At 40.3% G+C, this 18,226-nt stretch overlaps 1 protein-coding gene across 2 annotated transcripts in view; it reads right to left on the reverse strand.

Moving 5' to 3' along the window:
- The window catches only part of HLCS (holocarboxylase synthetase), a 219,066-nt gene that overhangs the window by 11,088 nt on the left and 189,752 nt on the right, over nt 1–18,226 (reverse strand). For both annotated transcript variants that reach the window (XM_056559611.1, XM_056559612.1), the window contains 2 exons: nt 6,251–6,318; nt 1,498–1,658 (listed from right to left, as the gene is read on the reverse strand). In XM_056559611.1, coding sequence (XP_056415586.1) covers nt 1,498–1,658; nt 6,251–6,318 — 229 coding nt within the window. The remainder of the gene's footprint in view (nt 1–1,497; nt 1,659–6,250; nt 6,319–18,226) is intronic.

Below are 18,226 nucleotides of genomic sequence, written 5' to 3' on the forward strand. Positions count from 1 at the left end.
TATATAGAAAAATAAAAAAGACCACCACCACCACCCAAAGGCAAAGCAAAGGTTCACATAAAGCCGGTATAACGACACGGCAGATGAGCTACGAAGTGATGAAGCCGACTGACTCTTCCAATAAACACGGTTAACCTCCTCGTCGTGAAATACCGACAGGCATTCCAGTGCGGCAACAGTGCGCTCGCTATTCTCAAGATATATTTAAAGGGATTCTCCACTGACCTGCCTTCCGGAGCTCCGCTCGCAGCGTCCGGAAGTTTATTACTCCGAATGCTGTGTGCGGGCTTCTGTGTTTGAGGCCGCCCCCTCGTGACGTCACGCCCGCCCCCTCAACGAAAGTCTATGGGAAGGGGGCGTGACAGCGGTCGCACCCCCTTCCCATAGACTTTTGTTGAGGGGGCGGGGTGTGACGTCACGAGGGGACGGGCGTAACGTCACGAGTCGGCGGCCTCGAACACGGAAGCCCACACACAGCGTTCGGAGTAATAAACTTCTGGACGCTGCGAGCAGAGGTCCGGAAGACAGGGCAGTGGAGAACCCCTTTAAAAACTCATTCACGTAGGAAACCTATTAATAAGAAAAGCTTAAAGGAGTTCTCCACTTCGGAGAATTCATTTTTGACAAAATGGGATCAGTTCTGATCTGTAGGAGAACTTGGAAACAAGTGTAGAATTTCCCAGCAGCGCCACCACAGGGGAAATAAAGCATTACATGGTGCATATTGAAATCAAAGGGGGGTCTATGGCAGAGGACCCCAACCCAGTCCTCAAGGTGTTCAACAGTCCAGGAATTTTATTTTTCCCAGTTCTATTCCATTGGAGTAACTGAAAAAATTAGTGATGGTGGGCCTTGAGGACTGGGTTGGGGTCCACTGGTGTATATAATCTAGGATGATGGTGGATTATCTCTACACCACACACAAAAGATGGTCATCTAATCCCAAAAATATTATCAGGTCTGGCCAACATTAACTTAATTTGTATGCCCAACTTTAGATGGTCACAGTTGTTTCATACAAATTCCCTCCATACGATAGCTTACTAGGTGTCTCCCTTTCCTGCAATCTGCTGTTCACTGCCTGTTGTTAGGCTCAGTCCTCTTTAGCAATACACTAGGATGGAACATAGGATGAAACATAGGATGTGGAGGCCTGCCTTATTTAGTTCTATGTTCAGAAGATGGGAAGAGGGCCTGGACTTGTGTATCTGCAGTCTGTAAGCCTGTCTGCTTCCTCCAGAGGATCCATACTCTTACTAAAAGGCAAATCAAGGCTTCCCTCTTATCTCAGGAGAAACAATTCAGTGCTTAGTGTAACCCTTTCCTTGTGAGCTGCCATTTCTTTTATTTCTGCTCACATAGCACCTGGCAAACCCAGTGCATTGTTAACCCCTTTCTCCCTCCACATCCCATCTATAGTAGTGTACTGTGTAAATTATTATAACCAGGCCAGGGAGCCCCACAGGCCTACAAGATGGTGCATCAAGAAAAGGATACCTCATATCCGGGCAGGGTCCTCACAGCCTCCACAACAGCTATGGACATCAGGTGCTGTACAAAGGCGATCCTCTGCCCCAGCGGAGATGACAGGGGAATGGAGACAAGCAATGTCATTAGGGCACATCCTTTGGGGCTGAGCCAGACGTTCCCACCCCGACCTGCACAGAGAATACATGCAAGTCAAGGCATTTCAGTGTTAACATGCAGTTGCTAGAATTGCACTGTAATATAAAATCCATGCAGCCGTGTAAGATCACTATGGTACCAGTTACACCAGTACTGTACTAAGGACAGGGACAAACGTGGTCTTTAGGCTACAAACCACTATTCATGAGAATAGACCATTACTTCACCAGGAACCAGTGAATCGTGAATCATTAGGTGTTACAGCCTACGACCCGTGACATCATAAACAACCCTCTGGGTCAAGTAAAATCCTTCACATGTCTTAAGATCGGCAATAAAATGGAAGGGAACTAAACGCAAGTGAGGAGGGAAGCTCCATCTGAGAAACAATGTTCTGAATATAAAAAATAAAAAATAAAAAAAACTTTACACTAAACTAGACTGCACATCCAAGAAACATTCTTAAAGGGGTACTCCACTGCCCCAGGGTCCGGAACATTTAGTTCCGAATGCTGGGTACGGGCTGCGGGGGTCCTGATGTCACACCACGCCCCCCTCAATGCAAGTCTATGGGAGGGGGCGTGACGTACGTCACGCCCCCTCCCATAGACTTGCATTGAGGGGGGCGTGATGTCACGAGGGGCGTGGCCGTGACGTCATGACCCCCGCACCCAGCGTTCTGAACTAAACGTTCTGGACACTGGGGCAGTGAAGTACCCCTTTAAAAGGGGAATTCTTACTTCAGACATTTAAGGCATAACCACAGGATAAGTCATAAATGGCGTATACATCTTATAAGATGAGGAGGGACCTTTGGGGCCCCCACTAATTTGAAGAATACGTTCCGGGCTGTATACAGTAAGTGACTCTTTCGACTGAAACTTATGCATACTTGTTCATGGAGGTATGATCTGGGGTTTGTATTTGTTCAGGGGGTCTGGTCTGATGTCTTATAGGGGTATTCAGGGTTTATAAAGGATAGGGGGATAAGATTTATGATCGCAGGGGACCCCTGCCATCTCGGTGGAGCCCCCATCATTCTGTGCCGGGCGCTGCCTCCGAGACGGGGACATGGCATCACGGCAGTCACGCCCCCTCCCATAGACATAAAAGGAGGGGGCGTGATGTCACTAGGGGGCCTGACTGTAACGTCACGTCCCCGTCTCGGAAGCAGCGCCTGGCACAGAATGCCGGGGGCTGCACCGAGATCGCGGGGGTCCCCAGCGGCGGGACCCCTGCGATCATACATTTTATCCGTATCCTTTGGATAGGGGATAAGATGTATAAACCCGGAATATCCCTTTAATTTGTTTAGGATGTCTGGGCTCTGTATTTGTTCAGTTAGTATAACCTGGGGTTTGTATTTGTTCAGGAGTCTAATCTGGAGTCTGTATTTGTTTAGGATGTCTGGTCTGGGTTCTAGATTTGTTTAGAGGGTCTGGTCTGGGCTCTGTATTAGTTCTGTGGTCTGATCTGGTGCCTGAAATTGTTTAGGGGGTCTGATCAGGGGTCTGAATTTGTTTAGGAGGTCTGGTCTGGGTTCTAGATTTGTTTAGAGGGTCTGGTCTGGGGTCTGTATTAGTTCTGTGGTCTGATCTGGTGCCTGAATTTGTTTAGGGGTCTGATCTGGGGTCTGAATTTGTTTAGAGGTCTGATCAGGGGTCTGAATTTGTTTAGGATGTCTGGTCTGGGTTCTAGATTTGTTTAGAGGGTCTGGTCTGGGGTCTGTATTAGTTCTGTGGTCTGATCTGGTGCCTGAAATTGTTTAGGGGGTCTGATCTGGGGTCTGTATTTGTTTAGGAGGTCTGGTCTGGGTTCTAGATTTGTTTAGAGGGTCTGGTCTGGGGTCTGTATTAGTTCTGTGGCCTGGTCTGGTGCCTGAAATTGTTTAGGGGGTCTGATCTGGGTCTGTATTTGTTTAGGAGGTCTGGTCTGGGTTCTAGATTTGTTTAGAGGGTCTGGTCTGGGCTCTGTATTAGTTCTGTGGTCTGATCTGGTGCCTGAAATTGTTTAGGGGGTCTGATCAGGGGTCTGAATTTGTTTAGGAGGTCTGGTCTGGGTTCTAGATTTGTTTAGAGGGTCTGGTCTGGGGTCTGTATTAGTTCTGTGGTCTGATCTGGTGCCTGAAATTGTTTAGGGGGTCTGATCTGGGGTCTGTATTTGTTTAGGAGGTCTGGTCTGGGTTCTAGATTTGTTTAGAGGGTCTGGTCTGGGGTCTGTATTAGTTCTGTGGTCTGATCTGGTGCCTGAATTTGTTTAGGGGTCTGATCTGGGGTCTGAATTTGTTTAGAGGTCTGATCAGGGGTCTGAATTTGTTTAGGATGTCTGGTCTGGGTTCTAGATTTGTTTAGAGGGTCTGGTCTGGGGTCTGTATTAGTTCTGTGGTCTGATCTGGTGCCTGAAATTGTTTAGGGGGTCTGATCTGGGGTCTGTATTTGTTTAGGAGGTCTGGTCTGGGTTCTAGATTTGTTTAGAGGGTCTGGTCTGTGCTCTGTATTTGTTTAGGAGGTCTGGTCCTGAATGGACATAATGGGAGAGATTTACTAAGTGCAGCATTTTCATACACCACACTAATATAAAGTCCCGTCTATTTTCACTGACCAGCGTTTACTAAGAGGTGCAAACTTCTCAGTAAATCCAGACGATCTCCCAGTTCTGTCCCCTAGGTGTGAGCGGCGTATTTGTTAAACATTTTTGTGTAAAATGTATTACTTTAAAAAAAAATATATATATATATATGGCACTTGTGCAGCTTAGTAAATCTCCCCCAATGTTTATTACCATTAGATAATCTGCAACTTGTCTGACTCTTGTAAATGCAAGAACTTATCTGAATCCTAAATATGCTGTAACATGTTGTAAGATTTCGGACTCCTACAGATGCTGTAACTTTTCTGAACCTTATAGATCCTGTAACTTATCTAAATATTTTAGATCCTGTAACTTGACTTTAACTTGTTGGAATCCTATAGATCCAATAACTGTTCTGGATCCTATAGATCCAATAACTGATCTGAATCCTATAGGTCCAAAAACTTATCTGGATCCTATAGATCCAATAACTTATCTGGATCCTATAGATCCAAAAACTTATCTGAATCGTATAGATCCGATAACTTATCTGAATCCTATAGATCCAATAACTTATCTGGATCCTATAGATCCAATAACTTATCTGGATCCTAGAGAGCAAATAACTTATCTGAATCCTATAGATCCTATAACTTATCTGAATCCTATAGATCCAATGACTTATCTGAATCCTATAGATCCAATGACTTATCTGAATCCTATAGATCCAATAACTTATCTGAATCCTATAGATACAATAACTTATCTGGATTCTATAGACCCTATAACTTATCTGAATCCTACAGGTCCAATAACTTATCTGAATCTTACAGATGCTGTAACTTGATCTTAATCCTATAGACCTTATAACTTCTCTGAATCCTATGGATCCAATAACTTATCTGAATCCTATAGATCCAAAAACTTATCTGGATCCTATAGATCCAAAAACTTATCTGAATCCTATAGATCCGATAACTTATCTGAATCCTATTGATCCAATAACTTATCTGGATCCTAGAGAGCAAATAACTTATCTGAATCCTATAGATCCTATAACTTATCTGAATCCTATAGATCCAATGACTTATCTGAATCCTACAGGTCCAATAACTTATCTGAATCTTACAGATGCTGTAACTTGATCTTAATCCTATAGACCTTATAACTTCTCTGAATCCTATGGATCCAATAACTTATCTGCATCCTATAGATCCAATAATTTATCTGGATCCTATAGATCCAATAACTTATCTGAATCCTATAGATCCAATAACTTATCTGAATCCTATAGAGCAAATAACTTATCTGGATCCTATAGATCCAACAACTTATCTGAATCCTATAGATCCAATAACTTATCTGAATCCTATAGATCCAACAACTTATCTGAATCCTATAGATCCAATAACTTATCTGAATCCTATAGATCCAACAACTTATCTGAATCCTATAGGTCCAAAAACGTATCTGGATCCTATAGATCCAAAAACGTATCTGGATCCTATAGATCCAATAACTTATCTGGATCCTACAGAGCAAATAACTTATCTGCATCCTATAGATCCTATAACTTATCTGAATCCTATAGATCCTATAACTTATTTGAATCCTATAGATCCTATAACTTATCTGAATCCTATAGATCCAATAACTTATCTGCATCCTATAGATCATATAACTTATCTGAATCCTATCGATCCTATAACTTATCTGAATCCTATAGACCCAATAACTTATCTGAATCCTATAGACCCAATAACTTATCTGAATCCTATAGACCCAATAACTTATCTGAATCCTATAGGGCCTTTTACTTTTATCTTGTAGATGTAACTTATCTGCTCTGTGACGTCAAATGAAGAATTTTGATGAAAACAAAATTATTGAGAATTTTTCTTATACCAGAAAGAGTCAATACAGTGAATTTTTTTCCGCAGTCATAAAGAGAGAATACAAAGAAATACAAGAGACAGGAAGAAACCCTCTCGCTTCGGGTTTACACAGTAACTTTGCTGAGCGTGTTTTCTTAAATTGAAAGACGTCCCCTGACCTTTGCCTTGAGTCTGCCGAGTTGCAATAGCGATTAACCCCATTTCCTTTGGTTCGTGAAACATCAGCCTGAAAGTGATGGGAAAATAACCGGTCAGTTCGCACAGGAAGCAGCGACAAATAAAACGTAATTAAGTGTGAAATGAGCGATCGGCATCACTTTGCAAACATCTTTTTTTTTGTTTTTTTTTTGTTTCCCTGAAGTAGTAGTAGGAGAAGCCGTCCTGTTACATGCGGTTCGTATACGGCACATATGACTGCGGATGCTGCAGAGTCGAATTTGTCATCCTTACAGCATCACATTAACAAACTCAGCTCTGCTACACCTGTAATGATTTATTTGTCATTAAAGGGGTACTCCACTGGAAAACTTTTTTTCCCCTAAATCAACTGGTGCCAGAAAGTTAAACAGATTTGTAAATTACTTCTATTAAAAAAAAAAAAAAAAAAAAATCTTAATCCTTCCAGTACTTATTAGCTGCTGAATACTACAGAAGAAATTCTTTTCTTTTTGGAACACAGAGCTCTCTGCTGACATCACAAGTAGAGATGAGCGAACTTACATTAAATTCGATTCGTCACGAACTTCTCGGCTCGGCGGTTGCTGACTTTTCCTGCATAAATTAGTTCAGCTTTCCGGTGCTCCGGTGGGCTGGAAAAGGTGGATACAGTCCTAGGAAAGAGTCTCCTAGGACTGTATCCACCTTTTCCAGCCCACGGGAGCACCTGAAAGCTGAACTCATTTAGGCAGGAAAAGTCAGCAACCGCCGAGCCGAGAAGTTCGTGACGAATCGAATTTACTGTAAGTTCGCTCATCTCTAATCACAAGCACAGTGCTCTCTGCTGTCCATTTTAGGAACTGTCCAGAGTAGGAGAAAATCCCCATAGCAAATATATGCTGCTCTGGACAGTTCCTAAAATGGACAGCAGAGGTCAGCAGAGAGCACTGTGGTCTCATGATGTCAGCAGAGAGCTCCGTGTTCCAAAAAGAAAAGAATTTCCTCTGTGGTATTCAGCAGCTAATAAGTACTGGAAGGATTAAGATTTTTTTTTAATAGAAGTAATTTACAAATCTGTTTAACTTTCTGGCATCAGTAGATTAAATAAATTTCCACTGGAGTACCCCTTTAAAGTTTTTAAAGCAGTGTTTCCCAAGCAGGGTTCCTCCAGCTGTTGCAAAACTACAACTCCCAGCATGCCCGGACAGCCGAAGGCTGTCCGGGCATGCTGGGAGTTGTAGTTTTGCAACAGCTGGAGGCACCCTGCTTGGCAAACACTGGTTTGAAGAAAGCACTGTTAGAATATAATGCAGTTACGAAACTTGCAGTCCTATGTAAGACACTGCTAGAACTGTTAAAAACAAATAGCTCTGCTACATAATCGCGGTTCAAGCATACTTCCATATACCTTCCGGACAGGAGTAAGGCCGGGTTCACACCACGTTTTTGCGGTACAGTTCCCGTATACATTTTCAACGTGAAAACCGTACAGAACCGTATTGAAAACCGTATGCATTGACTCCCCATTGAAAACCGTATGCCAAAAAGATGCATCAGGTTGTGTCCGTTTTGCATCCTGTACGGTTTTGTCAGTTTTTTTCCCCCGTACCCAAAACCGAAGCCTACTACGGATTTTGGTCCGGGTGAAAAACCGTATTGAAACTTATACTTTTTTTTTTTTTTTTTTTTTACATGGGAGTCAATGGGAACCGTAGAATTCCGTATGTGTGTACGCTTCAATCTGGATTTTGACTTTTCACAGTTTTTTTTTTCTTGTAATTTCAAACAAGTGAAACTTTATTCATAATGGAGTGAAAAGTCAAGTTTTTTTTTTCTAAAAAAAAAAAAAACGGATGCCACCGGACATCATTTTTCAAACCCTATATGGATTAAAATTTGTACACCCGTTTTGATACAATTTAGTCCGGTTTTGAGGAATCCGTGTTTTTTAATCAAAAACCTGATACGGGAACTGTATTGCAAAAACGTGGTGTGAACCCAGCTAGAGATGAGCGAACTTACAGTAAATTCGATTCGTCACGAACTTCTCGGCTCGGCAGTTGATGACTTTATCCTGCATAAATTAGTTCAGCTTTCAGGTGCTCCGGTGGGCAGGAAAAGGTGGATACAGTCCTAGGAGACTCTTTCCTAGGACTGTATCCACCTTTTCCAGCCCACCGGAGCACCGGAAAGCCTAACTAATTTACGCAGGATAAGTCATCAACTGCCGAGCCGAGAAGTTCGTGACGAATCGAATTTACTGTAAATTCGCTCATCTCTAAACCCAGCCTAAGCTGAGTGTCTCCCGTCCATGACTATGACATTGATGAGCTTTCCCCTACCAGCTGCACCTGATGTCCAATGGATCAGAGATAAGCGGCTAAGTAAGGTATCAGCGGCTAATAAATGTCACAACTTAAAGGGGTACTCCGGTGGAAAACATTTTTTATTTTTTAAATCAACTGGTGCCAGAAAGTTAAACAAACTTGTAAATGACTTCTATTAAAAAATCTTACTCCTTCCAGTACTTATCAGCTGCTGTATGCTACAGAGGAAATTCTTTTCTTTTTGAATTTCTTGTCCACAGTGCTCTCTGCTGACACCTCTGTCCATGTCAGGAACTGTCAAGAGCAGGAGAAAATCCTCATAGCAAACCTCTCCTGTTCTGGACAGTTCCTGACACGGACAGAGGTGTCAGCAGAGAGCACTGTGGTCAGACTGAAAAGAAATTCAAAAAAGAAAAGAATTTCCTCTGTAGCATACAGCTGCTAATTTACAAATCTGTTTAACTTTCTGGCACCAGTTGATTTAAAAAAAAAAAAAAAAAAAGTTTTCCACTGGAGTACCCCTTTAAGAGAAATGAACAACAGCATCTTATCTCTTATCAACCTGAGGCTGCATTTTTTTCATCTGTAATATGAGTTTTATTTTCCTGATACACAGCTCCAAACACCCTGCATAGACTAAAGAGTTAATTAACCAATTTACTTATTTATTAATTTAGGAATTATATTCAATTAATGAATTAAGTTATATAGGCATAAGTTTGTGCAATCCATAAAAAAAAAATAATAATTAAAAAAAAAAGTGTTTGGTCAAAAATGCAGGAGTGAATGAGGATTGCACCGACTATAGGGAACATTTCTCACTGATACAGGTTCAAATGCGCATGATAAACATTCATAGCTTTATTGTCTATAACCTGCAATTCTTTAGATAGATAGATAGATAGATATGAGATAGATAGATAGTTAGATAGATATGAGATAGATAGATAGATAGATATGAGATAGATAGTTAGATAGATAGAACTTTCAATGTCTGCTGTACTGTTCACACAGAGGCATATTCATAGTGTAGAATGAGGTCACCTTACCGTGGTGGGACGGTGCAAGCTATTTGGCCGCCAAATTTGCAAGCTAAGTATCTCATCATTCAAATTTTCATTTATTGCATTACAGCTGTATAGCTTTTCATGTTTTATCTATATACTCATGTTTTATCTATATCTTTGTGCTAGCAGTGTGCTGCTGTATTCTCCTGTTGCTGTATATTTAGCCCAGCAGCCTGCACCTGTAAGCCAGGTCTTTACAATAGTTTGGAATCAATAGTGCTGGCCAACTTATTCTTTGGTTGTATTACACATATGGGGGAGTGGCTACCTCCATGTTGGCTCTTGCACCCCACCCACCTCTATTAGGGTATGTTCACACTGGTTAAGATGTTCGCGGAGTTCTGCTGATTAATGCTGATTAAATCCGAATGAAAGGGGATAGGACACACAATAAAATGAAAGGGGATAGGACACACAATAAAATGCGCAAATTCCGTGCAAATTCCGTGCAAATTCCGCACGGAAGCTGAGCAGACTGCCAACATTTTTTACATTTACTTCTATGGAGTTACGAGCCGAATTCCGCATGAAGAAAGAACATGTTCATTCTTCACGCGAAACGGAATTCTGTGACAGAATTCCGCTAGCGGAATTTCCTCAGTGTGAACTGAGGAGAGGAAAGTTAACTACATACTATGGGGCATGGCACTGCTGAATGAATTGGAGAGGAATAAGCAAGCAGAATTACTCTCTGAAATTCCTCTCCAAACTCTCAGTGTGAACATACCCTTAGGTGTATATAAGGTGCCTTGGATGTTTCAGATCCTGCAATGCCTGTTGTACTGTTCACACAGAGGCATATTCACAGTGTAGGGTCCGTCCCAGAATGAGGTCACCTTACCGTGGTGGGACGGTCCAAGCTATTTGGCCGCCAAATTTGCAAGCTAAGTACCTCTTAATTTCATATCTTCATTTATTGCACTACAGCTGTATAGCTTTTCATGTTCTATCTATATACTCATGTTTTATCTCTATACTCATGTTTTATCTATATCTTTGTGCTAGCAGTGTGCTGCTGTATTCTCCTGTTGCTAGATAGATAGATAGATAGATAGATATGAGATAGGTAGATAGATAGATAGATATGGGATAGATAAGATAGATATAGATATATAGATATGAGATAGATGATAGATAGATATGAGATAGATGATAGATAGATATGAGATAGATAGATGGATAGATATGAGATAGATAGATGGATAGATATGAGATAGATAGATAGATATGAGATAGATAGATAGATATGAGATAGATAGATAGATATGAGATAGATATGAGATAGATAGATATGAGATAGATATGAGATAGATAGATATGAGATAGATAGATATGAGATAGATAGATATGAGATAGATAGATAGATATGAGATAGATAGATATGAGATAGATAAATATGCGATAGATAAATAGATATATATGAGATATAGATAGATATGTATGAGATATAGATAGATATGATATAGATAAAAGATAGATAGATAAATATAAGATAGATAGATATGAGATAGATAGATATGAGATAGATATATAGATATGAGATAGATAGATATGAGAGATAGATAGATAGATAGATAGGAGATGAATAGATATGAGATAGATATGAGATAGATAGATAGATAGATAGATAGATAGATATGAGATAGATAGATAGATAGATAGATATGAGATAGATAGATATGAGATAGATAGATAGATATGAGATAGATAGATATGAGATAGATAGATAGATAATAGATGGATATGAGATAGATATATAGATATGAGATAGATAGATCGATAGATATGAGATAGATAAATAGATAGAGATAGATATGAGATAGATAGATATGAGATAGATAGATAGATAGATATGAGATAGATAGATATGAGATAGATAGATATGAGATAGATAAATAGATAGATAATAGATGGATTTGAGATAGATATATAGATATGAGATAGATAGATCGATAGATATGAGATAGATAAATAGATAGAGATAGATATGAGATAGATAGATAGATAGATAGATAGATATGAGATAGATAGATAGATAGATATGAGATAGATAGATAGATATGAGATAGATAGATATGAGATAGATAAATAGATAGATAGATATGAGATAGATAGATATAGATATGAGATAGATAGATAGATAGATATGAGATAGATAAATAGATAGATAGATATAGATAGATATGTGATAGATAGATATGAGATAGATATATAGATATGAGATAGATAGATCGATAGATATGAGATAGATAAATAGATAGAGATAGATATGAGATAGATAGATAGATAGATATGAGATAGATAGATAGATAGATAGATAGATATGAGATAGATAGATAGATATGAGATAGATAGATATGAGATAGATAAATAGATAGATAGATATGAGATAGATAGATAGATATGAGATAGATAAATAGATAGATAGATATAGATATGAGATAGATAGATAGATAGATAGATATGAGATAGATAAATAGATAGATAGATATAGATAGATATGTGATAGATAGATAAATAGATAGATAGATAGATAGATAGATAAATAGATAGATAGACATGCTTGAAAAAGGTGGTGGATATCACTGAAACGTTGCATTTGAACATGGTTTAAATAAACACTGTTGTGTTTTTTACTTGAACCCGTGAGTGCTGCTGGACTTATTGTTGGAATTTATGGATGTGGTCTGCGACTGGGACCACGTTTCTTTCCTATTGCACCCGGATTACTATCTCAAGACTTACAGTGGTTGTGCTGTCCTCCGCCATTTGGAAATAGATAGATAGATATGAGATAGATATGAGATAGATAGATAAATAGATAGATAGATATGAGATAAATAGATAGATAGATATGAGATAAATAGATAGATAGATATGAGATAGATAGATAGATATGAGATAGATAGATAGATATGAGATAGATAGATAAATAGATAGATAGATATGAGATAGATAGATATGAGATAGATATGAGATAGATAGATAGATATGAGATAGATAGATATGAGATAGATAGATATGAGAGATATGAGATAGATATGAGATAGATAGATAGATAGATAATAGATATGAGATAGATAGATATGAGATAGATATGAGATAGATGAGATAGATAGATATGAGAGAGATAGATAGATAGGAGATAGATAGATATGAGATAGATAGATAGATAGATATGAGATAGATAGATATGAGATAGATAGATATGAGATAGATACATATGAGATAGATAGATAGATGAGATAGATAGATAGATATGAGATAGATAGATAGATGAGATAGATAGATAGATTCCTCACTGAAGTTGGTTGAAATGCCTGTGATAAAAATCAATACTCATTAATTTATTTATCGTCTGTACCCTGCAATTCTCTATACAGATAGATAAATAGATAGATAGAACGACAGATAAAAAGATAGATAGAGGGTAAACACTGCAGTAATTATGTCCTATAGATGGTTCAGAGTAGTTCATACAACCACTGCCTGACTTGTAGACGGTCCCGCTAATAGTCCCCATGGATATAGTAATTGTCAGGGAACATACAGACAGACTGTGGGGTAGGATGAAGGCCTCCGCGATGGATCTTCATTGTCCCTCATACATAGTACGGACAGGTAGGACCACCACTGTAATATCACAGACCACTGACTTCAGGGACACAATTTTTCATTCCGTTTTAGTGCAACAGAAAAACCACAATCCGCTCCTGTGTTGCCGATGAACCAAAAACCTTTCGTCTCGGACGGCTTTTAAAAATCCGCCTAATACGAGCCTCTAATATCTCCAGCCAAAACGGGGATCAGCGTTACACATCTACCCCCAGCCCAAATTGGTGTTTATTGTAGTATAAACTTTAGGGGAAACGGGAGATGGAAAATCTTAAGGGAACGTAGTAAAAAAAATAAACAAACATTAACAAATTACGGACGCCCCGTGATTACATCCTTTGAATTTAACAAGTGTGTTTATTTCATTTGGCTGGAATGTGGGGGCGGCTACGAAGCGCAAAAATAATAAATGATTATAAAAAGAAGAAAAAAAAAAAAAGATGGCGGCAAAGGATAACAACCATGACACGTGAAGAACCCAATGATAGCATCATAATAATAGTAGAAGATAATCAGACAGTATTACGGTGGAATATGTTACCCAATACGCAGGAAGCCGGCAGGATCCCGATATACGAGAGGGCGCGCTTTACGAGATCTGGGCTTTCAAAGCGATTCCTTTCCCCGAGAGATCTAATTAGACTTTAATAACATTAACATTAGACTCGGTGATGAATAGTCTACACATGTAACCCTGACGCTAATAGCTCTTTACAGAATAAAAGGTCCTTAAGGGGTAAGGGGGAGACATTTATTATACAGAGAACCTGAATTAGCAACGTAGCGTTCAGACCGGGACAATAGTAATTAAAGGGGTATTCCAGGCAAAAAATGTTTTATATATATCAACTGGCTCCGGAAAGTTAAAGGGGTATTCCAGGAAAAAACTTTTTTTTTATATATATCAACTGGCTCTGGAAAGTTAAAGGGGTATTCCAGAAATAGTTATTAGCTTCTGAAGTTTTCTGTCTAACTGCTCAATGATGATGTCACGTCCCGGGAGCTGTGCATGATGGGAGAATATCCCCAAAGGAACTGCACAGCTCCCGGGACATGAGTCATCAGAGAGCAGTTAGACAGAAAACAGCAACTCAACTTCCGAAGCTAATAACTATTGGAAGGATTAAGATTTTTTAATAGAAGTCATTTACAAATCTGTTTAAAGGGGTTATCCAGGAAAAAAACTTTTTTATATATATATCAACTGGCTCCAGAAAGTTAAACAGATTTGTAAATGACTTCTATTAAAAAATCTTAATCCTTTCACTACTTATGAGCTTCTGAAGTTAAGGTTCTTCTTTTCTGTCTAAATCCTCTCGGATGACACCTGTCTCGGGAAACGCCCAGTTTAGAAGAGGTTTGCTATGGGGATTTGCTTCTAAACTGGGCGTTTCCCGAGACAGGTGTCATCAGAGAGCACTTAGAGAGAAAAGAACAAACTTAACTTCAGAAGCTCCTAAGTACTGAAAGGATTAATATTTTTTTAATAGAAGTAATTTACAAATCTGTTTAACTTTCGGGAGCCAGTTGATATGTAAAAAAAAAGTTTTTTCCTGGAATACCCCTTTAACCCCTTAAGGACTCAGGGTTTTTCCGTTTTTGCACTTTCGTTTTTTCCTCCTTAACTTTTAAAAATCATAACCCTTTCAATTTTCCACCTAAAAATCCATATTATGGCTTATTTTTTGCGTCGCCAATTCTACTTTGCAGTGACATTAGTCATTTTACCCAAAAATGCACGGCGAAACGGAAAAAAAAATCATTGTGCGACAAAATCGAAGAAAAAACGCCATTTTGTAACTTTTGGGGGCTTCCGTTTCTAGGCAGAGCATATTTCGGTAAAAATGACACCTTATCATTATTCTGTAGGTCCATACGGTTAAAATGATACCCTACTTATATAGGTTTGATTTTGTCGCACTTCTGGAAAAAATCATAACTACATGCAGGAAAATTTATACGTTTAAAAATGTCATCTTCTGACCCCTATAACTTTTTTATTTTTCCACGTATGGGGTGGTATGAGGACTCATTTTTTGCGCCGTGATCTGAAGTTTTTATTGGTATGATTTTTGTTTTGATCTGACTTTTTGATCACTTTTTATTCATTTTTTAATGTTATAAAAAGTTACCAAAATACGCTTTTTTGGACTTGGGAATTTTTTTGCGCGTATGCCATTGACCGTACGGCTTAATTAATGATATATTTTTATAGTTCGGACATTTACGCACGCGGCGATACCACATATGTTTATTTTTATTTTTTTTTACACTGTTTTATTTTTTTTATGGGAAAAGGGGGGTGATTCAAACTTTTATTAGGGAAGGGGTTAAATGACCTTTATTAACACTTTTTTTTTACTTTTTTTTTTGCAGTGTTATAGGTCCCATAGGGACCTATAACACTGCACACACTGATCTTTTACACAGATCACAGGCGTGTATTAACACGCCTGTGATCAGCATTATCGACGCTTGACTGCTCCTGCCTGGATCTCAGGCACGGAGCAGTCATTCGTCGATCGGACACCGAGGAGGCAGGTAAGAGCCCTCCCGGTGTCCGATCAGCTGTTCGGGACGCCGCGATTTCACCGCGGCGGTCCCGAACAGCCCGACTGAGCAGCCGGGATACTTTCAGTTTCACTTTAGAAGCGGCAGTCAGCTTTGACCGCCGCTTCTAAAGGGTTAATACCGCACATCGCCGCGATCGGCGATGTGTGGTATTAGCCGCGGGTCCCGGCCGTTGATTAGCGCCAGGACCCACGCGATATGATGCGGGATCGCGGCGCGATCCCGCTTCATATCGCGGGAGCCGGCGCAGGACGTAAATATACGTCCTGCGTTGTTAAGGGGTTAAACAGATTTGTAAATTACTTCTATTAAAAAATCTTTATTCTTCCAATAGTTATTAGCTTCTGAAGTTTTCTGTCTAACTGCTTAAAGGGGTATTCCAGGCCAAAACTTTTTTTTATATATCAACTGGCTCCGGAAAGTTAAACAGATTTGTAAATTAGTGCGTGAGAAGACAAAGAAAAGTCGGCACTCACCGGGTTTCCAATTCAGCAGATTTTATTGCACGTTGCTCACAGCCATAGTACAATTCTCGGGGAGACGACGGATGGTACGAGGGGGGTACCACAGAGAGGCCTCTCTGTGGTACCCCCCTCGTACCATCCGTCGTCTCCCCGAGAATTGTACTATGGCTGTGAGCAACGTGCAATAAAATCTGCTGAATTGGAAACCCGGTGAGTGCCGACTTTTCTTTGTCTTCTCACGCACTGATGGTATATTCTACATGAGTCCGAGCACCACCGTATCCCCACTCCGCTGCAGCGACTTAGTGTCCACCCGCTTCCAGGTTCAGGAATTAGCAGTGCCGAACTACTCATCTATACGTTACAGATTTGTAAATTACTTCTATTAAAAAATCTTAATCCTTCCAATAGTTATTAGCTTCTGAAGTTGAGTTGTTGTTTTCTGTCTAACTGCTTTCTGATAACTCACGTCCCGGGAGCTGTGCAGCTCCTATGGGGATATTCTCCCATCATGCACAGCTCCCGGGACATGACATCATCATTAAGCATGATGTCATGTTGGCTGTCTGGGCATACTGGGAGTTGTAGTTTTGCATTACCTGGAGGTCCGCAGGTTGAAGACCACTGGTATAGCAGGTAGTACTCACGTGTCCCCGCCGCTCCGGACCCGTCACCGCTGCCCTGGATGTTGCCCTCCATCGCTGTCGTCGCGGCCCCGGGGTGTCCCCGTCGCTCCGGAACGTCTCTGCTGCCCGGTATCCTCGCTCTCCGTCGCCGCCATCACATCGTTACGCACGCCGCTCCTATTGGATGACGGGGCAGTAAGCGTGACGACGTGATGACGACGAAGGAGAGACCTGGCCATGCAGGGGATCCCGGCACAGAGCAGACACCGAGGAGGCAGGTAAGGTACCTCCCGATGCAGCCGGGTTAGTGTCACTTTCGCTTCAGACGCGGCGGTCAGCTTTGATCGCCGCGTCTCAAGGGTTAATATAGGGCATCACCGCGATCTGTGATGTCCTGTATTAGCCGCGGGTCCGGCCGTTGATGGCCGCAGGGACCGCCGCAATAGTTGTGTATTCGCCGTATAAGACGCACCAACTTTCCCCCCCCCCCAGTTTTCGGGAAGAAAAAAGTGCGTCTTATACGGCGAAAAATACGGTAAACTAAAAAGAATATAACAAAACATATCTAAAAAAAAAAAAAAGTCTTGATTACAAAAAATACTTCCACAGTTTACAGCATAAAGTTTCTGTGAGGAACTATTGGGGGTTATTTATCATTGTGTTCTATTGCTTTTTTTCGTCTACATTTGTGAATTGTTTTTCTTTTTATGCTAATTGTGTTTTTTTTTTGCATTTATTTTTTTTGCAAGTTCTAAAATCCGTCATTTTGACCTTTTGGTGTTGCTAGACCATTTTTTTTAAGTGACGGATGCAGTGGTTTTTCTTTTTTTTGCACAAATTTATTATCTGCGTGTTTTTTATGTTTGCACAAATTTTGCCGCAACTGGCACAAAACCCCCCGCAAATGTAGACCACCTCCCGACCAGGTCTAAAAAAGATCACTACTCCTGTCTGTTTGCAAAAAATAAAAAATCATCAGCTAGAGTGAAAGAGAGGGAGAGAGAGAGAGAATAAGGTAGAGAATAAGAACGTTTTTAAGAGTAGCTCCCACCATGTAACAAAATAATGTTTCTGTCCCTGCCTATTACTCATCTATCCCTAACCCCATCCCTGCCTGTAAAAATGTTTTTAACCCCTTAGAAATATATTTTTGTCTGCCTGGTAGTGTGCTTTCTTACCAGGCAGACTTCCCCAGCAGGCGCAGCGTCACTGATGCCTGCGGGGGGTGGCCGACGTCCGCCCTTAGCTCATCTACACCTCATCTACGTCAGGAGCGCGCATAGATGAGAGGCCAATAGCACGGCAGGC

Source organism: Hyla sarda, chromosome 2, assembly GCF_029499605.1.
Source record: "Hyla sarda isolate aHylSar1 chromosome 2, aHylSar1.hap1, whole genome shotgun sequence".
NCBI lineage: Eukaryota > Metazoa > Chordata > Amphibia > Anura > Hylidae > Hyla > Hyla sarda.